Below are 17,267 nucleotides of genomic sequence, written 5' to 3'. Positions count from 1 at the left end.
AGAGAGAGGAAAACTGTCTTCCTCATAGGCAAGCAAGGTTTTGGTGAGAGGGAAACTAGGGTGGGAAATGCTCACTGTTGAAAATGTACATTGAATGACTAAAGCTCAACATGTATAATTTTGTATCTGTGGATAAAAACAACTGTATTATAAACAACTTTATACTCATAGTGTTTAAATCAAGTAATTATTTCAAAAATCTGTGGAGTGAGGACCCGAGAGATCATACAATGAGTAGGCCACTTGGTTTGCATGGGACTCCCTGGGTTTAACCTCCAGCACACCATAAAGTCCCCTGAGCACTTCTAGAAGTAATTAATTCCTGCATACAGAGCCAGGAATAACCCATGAGCATTGCTAAGTATGCCCCCAAGTAACTGTGGAGTAGCAGACAAATCTCAAGACATCCTTAGACTCTGGATGTCCTGCCCTCAAGTCTCTGAAAGCTCTGGAAGGATTCTATTAAACATGAAGTGGCCAGAATTCACTGGATCCCAGTGGGTCACTCAACTACTACCATGACAGAGATAGACAAACAGACAGAGATTGCATGGGAGAGAGAGACTGAGGGAGGGAAAAAGGGGAAGGAAATAGAGAGAAAAAAGGATAAGGGAGAGCAGAAGAGAAAGAGAAAGAGGAAGGAAGGAGAGAACAGAGGAGATAAAGAGATAAAGAAGAGAGGAAGAGAAAGAAGGGGAGAAAGAGGGAGAGGAGGAGGAGGGAGAGATGCTGATTGACTCAATTGCCTGTCACTGTCTTACCTTCCTTCCCCAGGCAGTGCGGGAACACCTGTGATGTTCAACAAAAATGGGGATGCCCCGGGGCGCTATGACATCTTTCAGTACCAAACTACTAACACAAGCAACCCTGGCTACCGCCTGATTGGACAGTGGACAGACGAGCTTCAGCTCAACGTAAGTTTTATTGGGTCCATCTCCTGTTTTGGGGGGGACAGTGAACAGATAAAGAATTTGCTCTCTGGGACCAGCTGCCTATAGATACCCTATCATTGTGATGGTGTTTGATGATTATGGTGGCAAATGGAAGACCATGATAATTAGAGTGGTGATGACAATGAAGGTAATGGTAGGACATCTGTTGATCCTATGTTGGACAATGTACTCAGTTCCCAGGACTCATGATCTCATTTCACTTGAGGCTTATGTTATGGGAAAACTGAACAGTTAATGCTTTCATACTTTTTTCTAGGCTTGTTTCTTCTTTCATCCTCTTAGTTCTCTATTTGTGGCAGTGTTGTTTTCTTTTTCTTTTTTTTTAATGAATTTTAGTGAGTCACTCATATTGATATTGAGATTCTCTCAATCATTTCACTGCTAACTGCATTCTTCACCTTGCCTACTTTTTCTACTAAATGGGAGCTTAAATATCACATTTTGTGTGCAGGATTATGACAGAATTCTCCTGTCAGAGACTATCTAGAACTCACTCAGTTTATCTAATTTGTGTCTGGAGGCCAAGCTTCTGCCAATAGAAACTGTGGGGTGGTTATTGATTTGGGGAAGAATTGGATGATTCTAAGGAAGTTTCAGGAAGAAGTCGATTTGGGTTGGGTTCTCTGGGAATAGTGCGGCCATTTTGACGATTATGTGACTTGGTGATATTTACCTAGCAGTTGAGAGGAGAAAAGCTAAAAATGTATGCAAAGACAACGATGGCACTGTGTGACTGGGCCCAAAGAAGAGGTTTTGGTCCTTTTATGCATGAGGACAGAGTGTCCTGCTTTGTTCCTTGGAGTTATGGGGTGGTTCTTTATGCTCATGTCTGTTCTCACTGGAATGTGCCCAAATGTCAATGGACATCTCTCGTATTATTGTTGTATTTTTTTTTCTTTTACTTTCTTAAGATTCTATGTTCAAGAGGAAATGGTCTACTTCATATCTTACATAAGTGCCCTGAATGATGTGTGCCAGTCAGGGTTATATTAAAGAGGCTCTAAGGGTTGTCTCTGGAGGGCTTTGAACTTGGAAATGACATTTTTAAGGACTTAGTTACCAGTTCATTGGGTAGAGCCTCCGAGCCCATTGGTATAACTTGAAAAAATAGGATCATACACACACAGTTTTCTCTGTCTGCCATGATACTGTATTACATGAATTCTGATAGGTATTTTATTTTGAGTTGTGAGGCATATGTATCTCAAATGAAATAGTGTCTAGGATACAAAGGCCACCCACAGAATGGGAGAAACTATTTACCCAATATCCATCAGATAAGGGGTTAATATCTCTAGATATACAAGGTACAGACAGAACTAAACAAGAAAAATATCACCCAACCCCATCAAAAAATGGGAAGAAATAAAAAGACACTCCCTCAAAGAAGAAATACAAATGGCCAAAAGGCATATGAAAAAAATGCTCCACATAACTAACAGGTAGATGCAAATCAAAACAGCAATGAGATACCATCTTGCACCACAGAAACTGGTACACATCACAAAAAAACAAACAAACAAACAAAAAACAAGAACAATCATTGCTGGCAGGGATGTGAGGAGAAAGGAACTCTCAATCACTGCTGGTGGGAATACTGTCTAGTCCAGCCTTTATGGAAAAAATATGAAGATTCCTCAAAAAAATAGAAATTGAGCTCCCATATGATCCAGCTATACCACTCCCAGGGATATACCATAGGAACATACACACAAAAAAATACAAAAATTACCTCTACACACCTATGTTCATTGCAGCACTATTTACATTAAAGCCAGATGCCCAACAACAGATGAGTGGCTAAAGAAACTGTGGTACATATACACAAGGAATACTATGCAGCCATCAGAAAAATGAAGTCATGAAATTTTCCTTCCTTGAATGAACATGGAAACTAGTATGCTGAGTAAAATAAGTCAGAGGGAGAGAGATTGACAAAAAATAGCCTCACTCATCTGTAGGATTTAATAATAATAAAATATATTATTGTAATAATACCCAGAGACAACAGAGATGGGGGCTGGAAGGACTGGCCCATAATATTAAGCTTACCACAAAGAGTGATGGGTGCAGTTAGAGAAATAACTACACGAACAACTATAATGACGATGGTATTGAGTAAGAGAAATAGAATTCCTATCTCGATTACATAGGCAGGGTGTGGGGGAAGAAGGGACTAGGGGAGGAATTCGTGATGGGAATGTTGTACTGGTAAATGAGGGTGTTCTTTTGTATAACTGAAAACCAACTGCAAACATATTTGTAATCATAGTCTTAAATAAAGCTATTTAAGAAAAGAAAATGTACAGATAAATGAACAAAGAAATGGAAATCATTGTTTTTATTGCAAAAACAGAGATGATAAATACATAGAATAAGTCCTGAGTACTCAAGGGTGTGGCCTAGAAATCTTTAAAAAAATATGTATTCAATAAAAAATAAAAACACAAACAATGTTCACCTATAGTCTTTAAATTCATTTAAGAAAGAAAAAAAGAAGGCATGAGAAATTTAAAGTTCTTGAAAATTCTCACAGAAAATGAGTATTTCATCCTGGTTGCTCCTCGCCGGCCTCTGAATATTCTGTTCAGTTCATGGATCCTGGGAGCAGTCATGAGCTACGATTTTGTTTTTGCTTAAAGAGATACCTAGAGAGAAGCTTGGTTGGGCTTGAAAAGGGTCAGTTTTGATTCGGTCTCCTGTGGGAACTGAAGAGAGAATCATGGCGGACCACATAGTGGATTCTGGGATCCCTGCATGCTGATGACAGGTACTAGAAGGAGTTGGGGGAGTGAAATTAGCCCTGGGGTCATTTGATGACCAGTTCAATTTCAGAGATGTCACTGTTATTTGTGACCCCTTGTATTAGGCTCTAAGGACGTTGTTGAATTGAATTTGCAATGACAAGTGAAAAGGAAGCAAAGATCATAGCCAGCCAGCTAAACTGTCTGTGATTGGTCTCTGTACAATAGCATTTTGCCTTATGTCTGCTTTTATTCTGGTTAATGCTAAGCCAGTTCCAATTTAGGTCTCGGTGAAATGGGGTTTGAGTGGAATTCAGCCCAACCGACTTGTGCAACTTCACTTACTTCTAATTAATAGAACAAAGCAATACATGTAGCCATTAAGCATGCAGCTAAGATTCAGGGGTGTAGCACCAAACTCACTAAGAACCTCCCCACTAAATGACATTTCCAGGAAAGAGCTCTCTATAGTTAGAATTTTCAGGAAAATATCTAAACTCAAAAATCAGAGTGTGGGGTTCGCAGATTCCCTGCTCTTCCCTCTGGAGACGCTGGATTAGGGGGGACTTGAAGAGGTACTTGAATAAAGGCAACTCTTTCCCTCATTCATGACCTCATTGTCCACATTAACTCTGAGTCCTCTCTTAAATGAGGGTGGATGAGACTATAAGGCTTTTTTTTAGGCTATTGTAAGAATTTTCTCAGAAGAATTCACAACTAGCAAAACTATTTTTTCTCCCAATCCCACTCCTACAGTAATAAGTTCGATTATTTTTGGATCATATCAGTTTTGGATCATATGAGGCTTGGATTTCAGAAGCCATTCTTGACAGAGAGCAGAGGTCCATCACCAGCACTGAATCCTTGAGGGAGGCAGCTCTTTCACAGACTCACAGATGGGAAGGACATGGGCTTTGGGAATTGGACAGTTTAAGAGTCCAAGACACAAGGGGTAAGGGAAGGTTCTGCTTGGAGTGAACTTGCAAGAATCAGCTGTGGTTTCCGAAGTGGAAAAAAGAACAAAATAAAAGAAATGCTTTAAAATGTAGCATGTATTTTATCCCCTTTAAAAACTAGAATTTTAAAAACTAGGATTTTAATTCTCTTTGAAAACTAATTTCCAATGCCAGATCAATGGTACAACAGAGGTAGAGTACTTGCCTTGCATGAAGCCAACACAAATTCAGTCTCCAACACAAACTGGACTTTGTCAGTAAATAGGTCAAAGAAAAGTCAAGGGATGTGAACCCTGTAAAACATTTCAATTACATTTTCTGCAGAAAATATATTATATATATATATATATATTAGAACCCAAGATGATTTGATCCAGCTTTCACTTCTTTAGAATTAATAGAGTTTAATTATACTTTGTTTATTTTGCCAATAACTAAAATTCTCTTCAAATTAAAAGTGATCAGGTACCAGGTTGATATTACAGTACAACAGGGAAGGCACTTGCCTTGCATGCAATAAAGCTAGGTTCCATCCCCAGAACTCTTATTGGTCCACCAAATCCTGTCAGGAGTAACTGCTGAGCAGAGTCAGAAGTAACCCCTGAGCATTGTTGGGTGTAAACCCCACCCCCCAAAAATGAAAACAGAACAAAATTGTTATTAGTAAGTGGCGTCCACTCAGCAGAGAAATCTGTTTGGAGACCATGTTACATTTTACATTCTTGGGAGATTCAGCCTGGTGGTCCTCTGAGGCAAGCGAGCTTCTTGTTTAAGTGCTTGCTCCCTATTAAATATGCTTTCAACACAGGGGGAAAGGGGGCAAAATGTTGTTATAGTCATACTTCATCTTTGCCTGCATAATGCCATTATGCATCAAACATTTGGGGTATTTCACTGAAAGGAAATGATGGTATGGATGTGACTCAGCATAAACATTTGTCTTGCATGTCTTGCAAATGTCTTGTATTTGATTCCCCTCTCTGAGGAAAAAAAAAGTAAAATAGAGAAAGAGAGATAGTACACACATAGAATGAACATGAACTCTTTCCTATGCAATCAGCAGCCACAATTGTCCTTTCAAGATGAATGCTTAGTTTCTGTCTAGGTAAATTCTATGTTCTAGGTACAGCAAGAATGCGGAAGAGATTGAATCATGTCTTAAATGTTCACCTTATTTGGTCATCATGCTAAGATGGGCCAGACTCTACAGATTGGAATTTTGGGTCTCTTTAAAGACCAAATGAACAGTTGATTGCCCTAATCACAGTTTTATGTGTTATTTTTGTTTTGTGCGCTGTTTTTGGTTTAAGATTAAAGAATATTCCTAGCATTGTTCAGGGATTATTCCTGTCTCAGTGCTCAGGGATCACTCCTAGCGTTACTAAAAATTACAGGAGGTGTGGGGATTCAATGCCTGCCACATGTTATCATGTGGTCACCCATATTCTCTCTTTAGCTCCCCAAATCACTGTTTAATCAAATGAAATTCTCCACTTAAATATTTAACTATGAAACCACTGGCCACTCCATGGTTTCATAGTTGCAATAGTAAATCATTGTTTCAAGAATTTAAGCACATTTATGTTTATAGTGAGATAATGGAGAGCCATAATCAATGTCAAAAAAAGAGAAAAGTATGTAAGTTGTCAAAATCTGCTGCTTCTTTATCTTCGTTTTATGGCCTCTTGTGAAATCAATTTATTGTTCATCATAATGAAAGGCTCTTATAATTTTGTTGACAGCAATTAGAATCCCAATTTTTAAAGTTGACGTTATGAAATAAATCTGATACTCTGCTCTACTCCTTCCAACAGTAAAACGGAAGTATACTAAAATAGTTTTATTAGATAAAACATAATAATATATGTAATGTTTTTAAAGCCTTTGCTTTGTACCTAGGAAATATTTAATAAATATTATCCATAAGAGCAACAATACCCATGGCATTTTAATATTCCTAGTTTATCATATAATTCATAACTGTTCAAAACATCTATTTCCACTGTTTTTTGCTGGATGATTTTTTATTCCCCAACATGACACCTAGAATATAAAAATGACTTGATTACTAAATATGGAAGTAGATGAATGAAGAATTTAATTACATATAAAGTAAAGATAGAACTTGTTGTATTTTCTTTATTTCTTTTTTTGGGGGGGTGGGGGGTCACACTCAGCAGTGCTCAAGGTTTTCCTCTTGGTTCTGCACTCAGAAATTGCTCTGACAGGCCTGGGACCATATGGGGTGCTGGGAATCGAGCCAGGGTCTGGCCTGTGTTGGCTGCATGCAAGAAAAATGCCCTACCACTGTGCTATCGCTCGAGCCTCATAACTTGTTATATTTTACTTTGAATTCTCACTGCCTATTGAATGGATTTATGGAAAGGTTTAGCCAGAATTCCCACCCTCCCCCCACCCAACAGCTCTGCCCAGAGACTTAGGTTCCCTTCAGAACTGCAGTTCACCATGCAGCTTTTTCAGGGAACTTGGAAGTAGTCTATACGGTGCTATAAATTATAAATATGGACTATTTGGATCTTGCTGAACAACAAATCAAGTCAGGAAAACAGAAAGAAGACTTGGTTATCATTGCACTTCAGTTGTTAGAATTTAATGCCACTTGGCTACTTGCGAATTTAGGGTGTTTTGTTACTCTTGAGAGACCCAGTTTGGGTGAGAGTGACAAAGATCTCACAGGGAAGCCAATTCAACTTCTCCTCTATCTCTGGCCCCTTCTGCAATACCAAAGAGCAAAGATAAATTGCACAAGATTTTGGAAACAGGTCTTCCCTATCATCTTCCCTCTGCCCAGGTTCTGGGCCTGTGACTCAGGATAAGGTCAACCTCTCCATAAAGGTCACATTAATCTTGACAACAGAATGAGAAAAATCATTTTAATGGGTCAGCATTAAAATTAGTATCTCTGAATGTGTGTCATCTACAAAACAGTCAAAACATTCCTATTGTCAATCAGTTTGAGATTAGAAAATCAAAATTTAATCCAGACCAGTGAGTATATTAAAAGTAAACAAGCAAAGAGAAAAGGAATTATTACTTGCGCCTATTAAAATTTTAGAAATGCCATAATAGCATCTGAGCTGTAGTCTATTCTGTTGTTGTTAATTGTTGCCATTATTTGAGGACCACACCCCTCATTGTTTGAGGGTCACTTCTGGCTCTACACTCAGGAATCTTACCTGGTGGTTCTCAAGAAACCATATAAGGTGCCAGGGCTCAAACCCGAGTTGGCTGTATGCAAGACAAGTGTCTTACCCTCTTCCCATCTCTCTGGCCCCAATCTTTTCTTTTAAATGCCAGTTCTTGTTTCCTATACAGATATCCCAGGCAGCGTAGTTAACTGGGTCTGAGTAAGGCTTTCCACTTTGACAGCTGCAGTCTTCAAGCCCCCCCCCCCAAGATTCCTACATTCAAAAAAGCATAACTCACCCAAAGTTCTCAGACCTTATTACAGAGCCTTTGCTTCAATCTGTATGATCTAGCTTTAGAGCAGATTCTATGTTGGTCAATCTAATAAGTTTGCAAAGATATTTGATTATTGTAATATGGATACTGGAAGTAGGTTTATAAAACTAAACAGTAACAAGTGATCATTGAGCACAGAGTCATTAGTAAGTCCTGAGTACCGCTGGATATGCCACCCCCTACAAAATAAAACCAGTAACCCCAGTGGTGTTAGAGACCACATACATGAAGTATGTAATAATACTGTCTAAAAGGGTTCCTCAAATCAGTCTGTGGGGACAGCCTTAGAAAATCAGTGCTTGCATGAAAAGAGATCTTTCTGTGTGTTTGGAAACATATTAAAGAGAAAAGAACTGGTGATTACCCTTGTGTTGTCAGCATTTCTCCTAGTGACCAGCAGTGTAGACTGCTTTCTGTTGAGGAACAGCTGGAAGATAAATAGTATTTACAGTTGTCAATATGGTGCTACAAATATGTACACCCAGGAAAATCCCAAGCTTCCAGAAATCCCTGTTTACACTGCAGGCACCAACACTTCATGTTTGCTAATTAATAGATTAATGGGCATCTTCATTCTTTGGGGTAGAGAGTGGATTTCATGACCACTAGCATGAGCAAAGCAAACATAAGAGAAGTAACCATGGCAGGTTGGCAGGATGCAATTCAGCCTTTCATCACATTCAGATATGAAGAATGAAAGGAGATGCACTTCTCAACTTACTGCCTATGTGATTGCAAGGATATCAGAGAGACGCTAGATTGTTCTTTTTAAGTAAGAATGAGGAAGTCACACCCAAGTGTTAAAAAACCCTGGAGATTCTCTTACATGGCAGGACAACCATCAAAGCCCCACCTGGAGCCCAACCATTGCTTAGCAAGATTATTAATAGCCCTGATCCTTTTGTTCCTTAAAATGTTGAAAACAATTCAACCACAGGCTCCCTGAACTTCATCAGAAACTGATCCTTAGAGAAAGAGCCAGGAATAAGCCCTGAGCATCACAAAGGAAGGAAGGAAGGAAGGAAGGAAGGAAGGAAGGAAGGAAGGAAGGAAGGAAGGAAGGAAGGAAGGAAGGAAGGAAGGAAGGAAGGAAGGAAGGAAGGAAGGAAGGAAGGAAGGAAGGAAGGAAGGAAGGAAGGAAGGAAGGAAGGAAGGAAGGAAGGAAGGAAGGAAGGAAGGAAGGAAGGAAGGAAGAAAAAGAAGAAAAGCATACTAGAGATCAAATCTATATTAGTTGCATGCAAGGCATACTTTTCCACTGTGTTCCAACCGGGGTTCTTCTTATAGTGACAGAAGAAATTCAGAGATTGCAACTAATACTAATAATAACTTAACCCACCCACATATAAACTGGTATTTTATTTGCTGGGTATGCCCTCACCTCCTCCAATCTGAGAGAGGAATCAAAGCCTTCAGTCTAGAAGTTACTAGTGTGACATGTGGGGTTTTTACTATCAACAGCTCAGCCACCAAACCAGCCACAAGCAGCCTGTTGGCAAGGTCAAATGATGAGTTGGGAATGCCATCTAGTTCAGCCTTTCTGGAAAATAATATGGAGATTATCCAAAAAAAATGGAAATTAAGCTTCCGTATGATCTAGCAATACAACAAATAGGGATATAACCCAAGAACACAAAAACATAATACAAAAATCCCTTCTGCACACCTATGTTCATTGCTGCTCTATTTACAATAACTAGAATCTGGAAACAACCCAGATGCTCAACACTAGGTGTGTGACTAAAGAAACTGTGGTACATAGACACAATGGAATACTATGCAGCTATTCAGAAAATGAAGTCATGAAATTTTTCTATACATAGATGGACATGGAAACTATGATGCTGAGTGAAATAAGTCAGAGGGAGAGAGAAAAAGACACAGAATAATCTCACTCATTTGTGGGATTTAAGAAAAATAACAGATAGTATGGTAATAATACCCAAAGACAATAGAGATGAGGTTTGAAAGGACCAGCCCATGATATGAAGCTTACCACAAGATTGGTGAGTGCAGTTAGAGAAATAACTACATCAACAACTACCATGATAATAGTATGAGAGAGAGAGAGAGAGAGAGAGAGGGAGGGAGAGAGAGACATATAATGCCTGTCTTGAAGACAGGCAGGGGTTAGGGGAGGAGGGAGATGGTGGGCATTGCTGGTGGGAAGGTTGCACTAGTGAAGAGGGGGGTGTACATTTTTATATCTGGAGCCCAACTACAAACATGTAATCGTGGTGCTTAAATAAGTAGTTTAATTAAAAAAGGAAAAAAAAAAAGATGAGTCTTATTTACCGCCATCAGGGAGACCCAGGTCACTTTAGTCAGTGGAGAGCTCAGAGTCAGTTATCCCATGAAGATTTTCCGCTGCCTTTAGACTAAGGCAAAAAGTGCCTGGGAGTGAGGGTTCCAAGGTTTCCCTCTGCTTTGTCCTGGTTGGGCTTCCCACATGCACCCATATCACTAAGGAGTAGTTACTGCCCCTCGTCTCACCCAAAGCATCTCTTCCTCACTCCCTCTGAAAGTTCCAGGGGCATTTTTGGTCAATGCCAAGTAGAAGCATGAGCAGGAAGTCCTCCATTTAGAACCAGGACTCTAGGAAAGCTGCAGCAGAAAATACAGAACACAACTAGGCATTTTTTTTGTTAACCTAAAATGTGCTTTTGATGCATGGTGGGCTGATATTGTAACCAAGCATTCGCTGTGAGTGAACAGGACAGAAGGGCCTTTATCTTAGCAGGGAACATCATGCGTGCCATTTGCAATCGCGCTCTGAAAGCCAGCTATGATAGATATGCTCAGGAGACGTAAGTGGCTTTTTGAAATTGCCCTAAAATCGTTTATGCTTCACTAAGAAGGAGGCATCGATGTTGGTAAATTGTCAGCTTCGTGATCTGCGCTCATATTTCCTGAGAGTTAATTTTTTTTCCATTAAAGGTATAGATCACCTTGGCTATAAATGCCAGTTTGCAGGTTTCAATCAAGAGTGCCATATTAGAATGTCAGGAGACTGGTGGGAAGGGGTGGGACCAATCTCTCTTGTCTCTCATCACTGTTATTGTTACACAAATGAGTGTCATTGCCACTTGAGCTGATTGTCTGTTATATATAAAGAGGTTTGGGCAGAGGACTGGCTGGCTTGCTTTAGAATCCTGAGCTGGCAACATTGAGCAAAACTATAGTAGCATCCTGGATATATATATATATATATATATATATATATATATATATATATATAATTTCACTGTCAAACGTTCATTTGATATATCCAGATTGGGAGCATTTTCCTAGCTGAATATTCAAATTTAAGATCCTAGTGGGGACAACTGCCTTTGACTGGTCACTGTAGCATGTTTAAATTTATTTTTTATGAACACCTAAAATAAAAATGGCTAGGGCCGAAGTGGTAGCACAGCCGTACGTCATTTGCCTTGCACGTGGCTGACCTAGGATAGACACAGGTTCGATCCCCGGCATTCCATATGGTCCCCCGAGCCAGGAGCTATTTCTGAACACAGAGCCAGGAGTAACCCCTGAGCACCGCTGGATGTGGCCCATAAAACCAAAAATTTAAAAAATGAAAATGGCTGATATGATTGGTTTTAAACCAAGAATACTGTTGATTCTGTGGTTACCTTTCCACTAATTTACTTTTTTGAAAACTGAGAGGAACTATGTGGTCAGTATTAACAGATTTTTATTGTTGTGCATCATTTTCAAGGCAGCAACATGGGCCCAGTGTTAAGAAGAAGGGTCTTTAAACTTGAATGCCTTTATTTATTTTTAAGCCATACCCAGCAGTTTTCAGGGACAATGCCTGGTGGTGCTCAGGGAATCATACACAGTTTTCCAGATCAAATAAGTTGACCACATACAAGGCAATTTCCTTTTTCCTCCAGAGTCAATCTTGAACAGCCTTTGCTCACCCTCTTCCTGTGCTCCTGAAGTGGCTTCAAACTGTTATAATCCCTGATGTTTCTGTGTTCTTGTCACCAAGGCCCACCACTGAGTAGGACACAGGGAGTCACTTTCATCTTATCAAAGAGCACAGGAGTGGTAGCACAGTGGTAGGGCATTTGCCTTACATGTAGCTGACCCAGGATGGATGGCGGTTCTGTCCCAGGCATCCAATATGGTCCCTGAGCCAGGAGCAATTTCTGAGCACAGAGCCAGGAGTAACCCCTGAGAGCCTCAGGGTGTGGCTCAAAAAAAACACAAACCAAAACAACAACAACAAAAAGGAGTACAGGATTGGCATGTCAGAAGGGTTGTCTTCATGCCTTTGGGCTACTTCAGGGCCAGGCAGTCTTTTCTTATTCCTCAAAAGAACATTACCAGGCCCACAATTTGTCAACAACAGCCTCTATGCACTGCTTGGGAATGTGAAGGGGCCCACATAAACAATGGATCTGCACCTGAGGACATTGACTTTGGGTCACTCTTGGCAGACTTTCACTGTGTTTCTTCCCAAGATAGATAGTTTTTACCATTTTCACTTCTTTCCTCTTGACTGTGATCAGCACAAAGAAAACTCACCCTGGGTAACTTTTTAAAAATAGGCCTTTGAAATCAAACGGAAATGCCTTTGAATCCTTTCTTGTAACCTTTCTCAGGGGAATGGCTGTGTGTGTGTGTGTGTGTGTGTGTGTGTGTGTGTGAAGAACTGGGGCTTCTAGGAGTAGTTGTACCTGCATGTGTATGCCATACACCCATGTTCACACATACAGTTCACATGAACATGCATCATGAATGAATAACTCACACCACACATATGCACAGAAAAACACAAAACACTTGTCACACATCCATACAGGCATATAGACATTTATCTATATAAGTTCACACCACACATCACAGACAGGCAAACAACCTATACATGCATGAAACACACTTGACTAAACACAATGCAGCAGGTGCTTCAGTAGAAGAGACTCTGCAGGGGACTGGTGGCCACATTTGCTGTGGGCAAATTCGAGGACAGGTTCGTGTACAGAGCAGACAAGCAGACAAGTACTCAGTGGAACCTGGAGCATGGCCATCAAATGACCAGTGTGCCTTTGATGCTGTGTGTAAGGGTCAGTCACTGTCCTTTGTTCAGTTCCTTGGGCCCCACATAGACAGAATTTTTCAGTCACCATGGATTTCCATGCCCATTTGTGTCCAAGGCCTTGGAGAAACCAGATGTAGCTGCCTATATAGACAGATGCTTTCCCTGCCCTGCCGAATATGTGGTTCTGTTTCCTCTACGCATGTCCTATGGGGAAGGTGCTTGACTGTGTAATTGCTCAGAGCATTAAAAATTTATGTTGGCCAACTTATCAAGCAGACATTTATTTTTCAGCAGTGAGATGAATGGGGCTTTCGAAAAGGAAGGGGCAGAGAGAGAAACATGGGATTTAATCAGTAAATATCTACGAGTGATCTTCCTTCTGCCAAAAGGGTTTATTGCAAATACTTAATAACCAGTAAGGCCTGGGGACCAGCCAATCATTCCATCATCAGCCATTGCTGGACCAGAGTCATGCAACACACACACACACACACACACACACACACACACACACACACACACATTCAGAGTGGCTGTATTTCATGTAGTCTTAGGGCACTTCAGGAGAAATTGGAGATGCAGACAGTTTGAAACATTGGGGAGGGGGCAAGCATGCATAACCACTTGCGTGAGTTCTTTGTAGTATTTCCACAACTTCCTGCTGTTCCTATGCATGTAGATAATTATGAGCCATCAACATCCTCTTCTGGATCAGCACTTCCGATGCAAATCTCTGCAGAGGTTCCGAATTCCTCCAACTTCCAGAGCCTTCTTGTGGGACTTCCTGGTATTTGAACTCAGTTTCCTAGGCTAAGTGAAGGAAAGGTCTTAGCACATGGAGAAAAGAGCCTAGAGTACAACTAGTATTTCTGGACCTTCGTTTACTTTGGGGTAAAATGGGGTGTCCAAGTGAACCCTCTAAACTTGGGTTAGTAGTAGGAAGCAAAAGGAAAAGGAGGGTTTGGGTGGAGGTCAGGGAAAAATCAGCAGGGAAGGACTTGGAGACAGTGGCCCACATGGATTATGGTGAAGCGGTGAGGGATATAGGAATGTTTGGAAGTGATTTCCTCTGGAAACTCTGAGTTTATGTGTACACTGAGCCCAGAGCTAAGGCTGAATAATTTGTATTAATTCGTCTAATACAAATATATATGGCCACATGGCCCAGTCTGGCTGCTCCTGTGCATTTTGTCTAGAAGACCCCCTTCATGATAGGCAGAAAATCGCCTCATAGAAGGGTATTGAGAACTGGAGCTTTAGGAGGGTTGATAGTGGGGAAAATGGGGGACAGTGTGGGAGTACTGAGGCTCCCTCCCACAGATGCCTCCCTCCTACGGTTCACAGGTAGCAAGAGCTCAGGTTCTCCTACCTAGGTCTTTTAGCACAATCCCTGCACACTCAATACTCCAGATGAAGTAGACCATTCTGTATTCTTGACTTCCCTCACCCCCAGACCCCAGATTAGGGATTGTGTATCAAGTCCTATAGCTACTCAGGAGGGGCTCAGACACCCCAGCACTGTGACCCCCTGACTCTTGTTTAGAGGGCTTCTCTATGAGTCATTGGAAGAAGCATTTAGTTAAAAAGATCATGGAGTCACCCCAAATATGCCCAACTACTCAGTCTTTTCTTGGCTCTGCCATTCCATGCTCCTGAGACTCTTGAAACAGTTCTTGGGGTGAAGGATTTCACTTTACCCGAGCTTCCACACCACCTGCTTCAAACTTGCTATGATAGAGAGTCTGTGAATCCATCAGAGCCTCCAGTTGGAATGTCATATCAGGTATGTTGGGAGCTTCAGAGGTAGTGGGAGAGACAGGCTTATCTACCATGAGCCTTTCGGGTCAGGTCAATCCCCAAGATTAGTAGCTAAGTGACAGAAATAAAAACAGAGTAGGCCAGGCCAGGCCAGGTCTCCAGATAGCCAGGGATGCCGGAAGTGCCATATCTTCCCTGCAATGTTTCCTAGGCCTGGCTGTGATGTCTTCAAATTTCTGAAGAGCGAAGGTGCAGAAATAGATAGAAACTAGCTCCCTTGCTTCTTGAAGAAGAAGAAGGATAGAAAGAAGCAAGTCTCAGACTGGCTGGACTTCTAATCATACTAGAATTCTGAGTTGTTTAAAGGTTCGGCTTAGCTTTCAGGACAGAAAAATGGTACTGAGAATCTTCCCGCCCCATGGTTGCTGCAGGTGATAAAAAAAAAAGCAGCCCAGTCCTGAGGTGGCTGAGCACTGATGTTTCTAGTCCCTGGCTGGAACTAGGGAGGTGGCTGCTTATCACCAGAGTTTTAGGCACTGCTGGTGTGTACTGGGATTTTCAAGGCAGAGCATGACATAGTTCTAGTGGCATCCATTACCCTCATATCAGTGCCCTGTGTAATTTTAGAAGTGAATATGCTGCATCATGCATATAGCGCCATGTTTCAAGAGATTGGCTATACATGGGGCCACAAGTTCAAGTGTGTGACACATGCCACAATGGCTAACCTTGGAAATACCATCAGGAGTAATCCCAGAGAAACAATATGGAGGTATTCTCACCCCCAAAATGATAGGCTTGTTGCTGAGTCCCAGATTTATTAAAGTGTGGCTTTCTAGACAGCAGGTATTTGACCCTGTGGAACAATTACTTGAATACACAAGGCATTCAGGAGCAAGTTTGATGGCTGTGGATGTTTTGGGGAAAGCTAGTGCTGCATGGTAGGTAGGGAACTTCAGGAAGGAAGTTCCCCTGCTTGGTGGAGATGGTGATGACCTGAGTGGGAGGCCAGGCAGGCGTGGTAATCTAGGGGAAGAATGGGCTGAGCACCAGGGATAGACAACAAGACAAACAGAGATCTGTAGGACAGAGACTTTAACTATGTCCTTTGAATTGGAACCCCTGAAATATTATGAAAGGTGAAACACAAAGGCAGTACATGCAGTCAGGGATAAGAAACCATCTAGGAATTGAAGAGTCTACTCCTTCCTTCAAAGCACTGGGAAATCACTTGAGGAGTTCCCACAGAGAAGTGATGCCATCTGAGTCATATCTGTGTTTTGGAGATAAGGGCCAGGAATAATGGCAGCTGGGGAGACAAGCCAGGGCCTGATATATCGATAATTCTCAATAATCCACAGATAGATGGAAAGATGATTGATAGAAATACGAGAGGTCAATCTCTATGGATATTTAAGGATATGCTGTATCTCTTCATACATATGTATATTAGATGAATTTATACAAATTCAAATTATGTAAGGATTTTTGTGCTATTTTTAGGGATGTTATGAAATATACCTAATAGACATTATACACACTGTTAAAAGAGGAACAAAATACTTAAAATAATTTATTGCTCTAAAAGAAAGAGATTTCTCACCAGCACCTTACTATATAAAGCACGGTTAATAATTTAGTGAGTGTAGTAAAATTGAATATGCTTCATTATGCTTTAAAAATTGGTTTAACACCTTCTCATACCAACTTCAGCGATCTGGCTCTAAAATCAGTTTATTTTCAGATTGCTTTGAATAATTGTCACAACTGGGAAAGTACCCTGTGAAAGAACAGTGTTAAATAGAAAAGAGAGACACATGGTAAGGCAAAGCATTGCAAGTCATAGTCAGAGAGAGACTCATTTCTATGTCTTCCCAAAGACATAGGCCCTTGTTCTTGTTTGAGTGGACTTCATTAGATCTCATTGTACCAGACTCTTTTAGGTCCTCTTTTGACTGGTGACAAAATAAGAGAAGGGTTCACGGTCTCAATGTTTATTTGTACCAGAGATAACAATATTTTCATTAGTCCAAACATCCATTTGCTCATGTAAAGGATTCATTTATTCTAGTTGGGCCAGTGCTCTGTAAGTAGAACATGTGGTTGTCTATGACACAATTGAGTGTGTTTATTTTTGCTCCAAATATAAAAATCACAGAATGAAGATGACAGATTCCTAATCCAGGTGTTGAAAGCAAAAACAGGGGTACCTCTCATGGAATCATCTTGAGCCATCCTCCCCACATCTTTCATCTAGTCTTGGGCCAGTCTTAGGGCTGGAAATAAAATCATGTGCAATAATACTAGATTCTCAGGCAATAGC

General features: G+C 40.8%; 1 protein-coding gene across 3 annotated transcripts in view; it reads left to right on the top strand.

Moving 5' to 3' along the window:
- GRM7 (glutamate metabotropic receptor 7) overlaps positions 1-17,267 on the top strand; it is an 884,078-nt gene that overhangs the window by 635,766 nt on the left and 231,045 nt on the right. For all 3 annotated transcript variants that reach the window (XM_049766263.1, XM_049766266.1, XM_049766264.1), the window contains exon 7: positions 775-914. In XM_049766263.1, coding sequence (XP_049622220.1) covers positions 775-914 — 140 coding nt within the window. The remainder of the gene's footprint in view (positions 1-774; positions 915-17,267) is intronic.

Source organism: Suncus etruscus, chromosome 20, assembly GCF_024139225.1.
Source record: "Suncus etruscus isolate mSunEtr1 chromosome 20, mSunEtr1.pri.cur, whole genome shotgun sequence".
Lineage (NCBI taxonomy): Eukaryota > Metazoa > Chordata > Mammalia > Eulipotyphla > Soricidae > Suncus > Suncus etruscus.
This window is presented reverse-complemented; position numbering and strand designations above follow the sequence as displayed.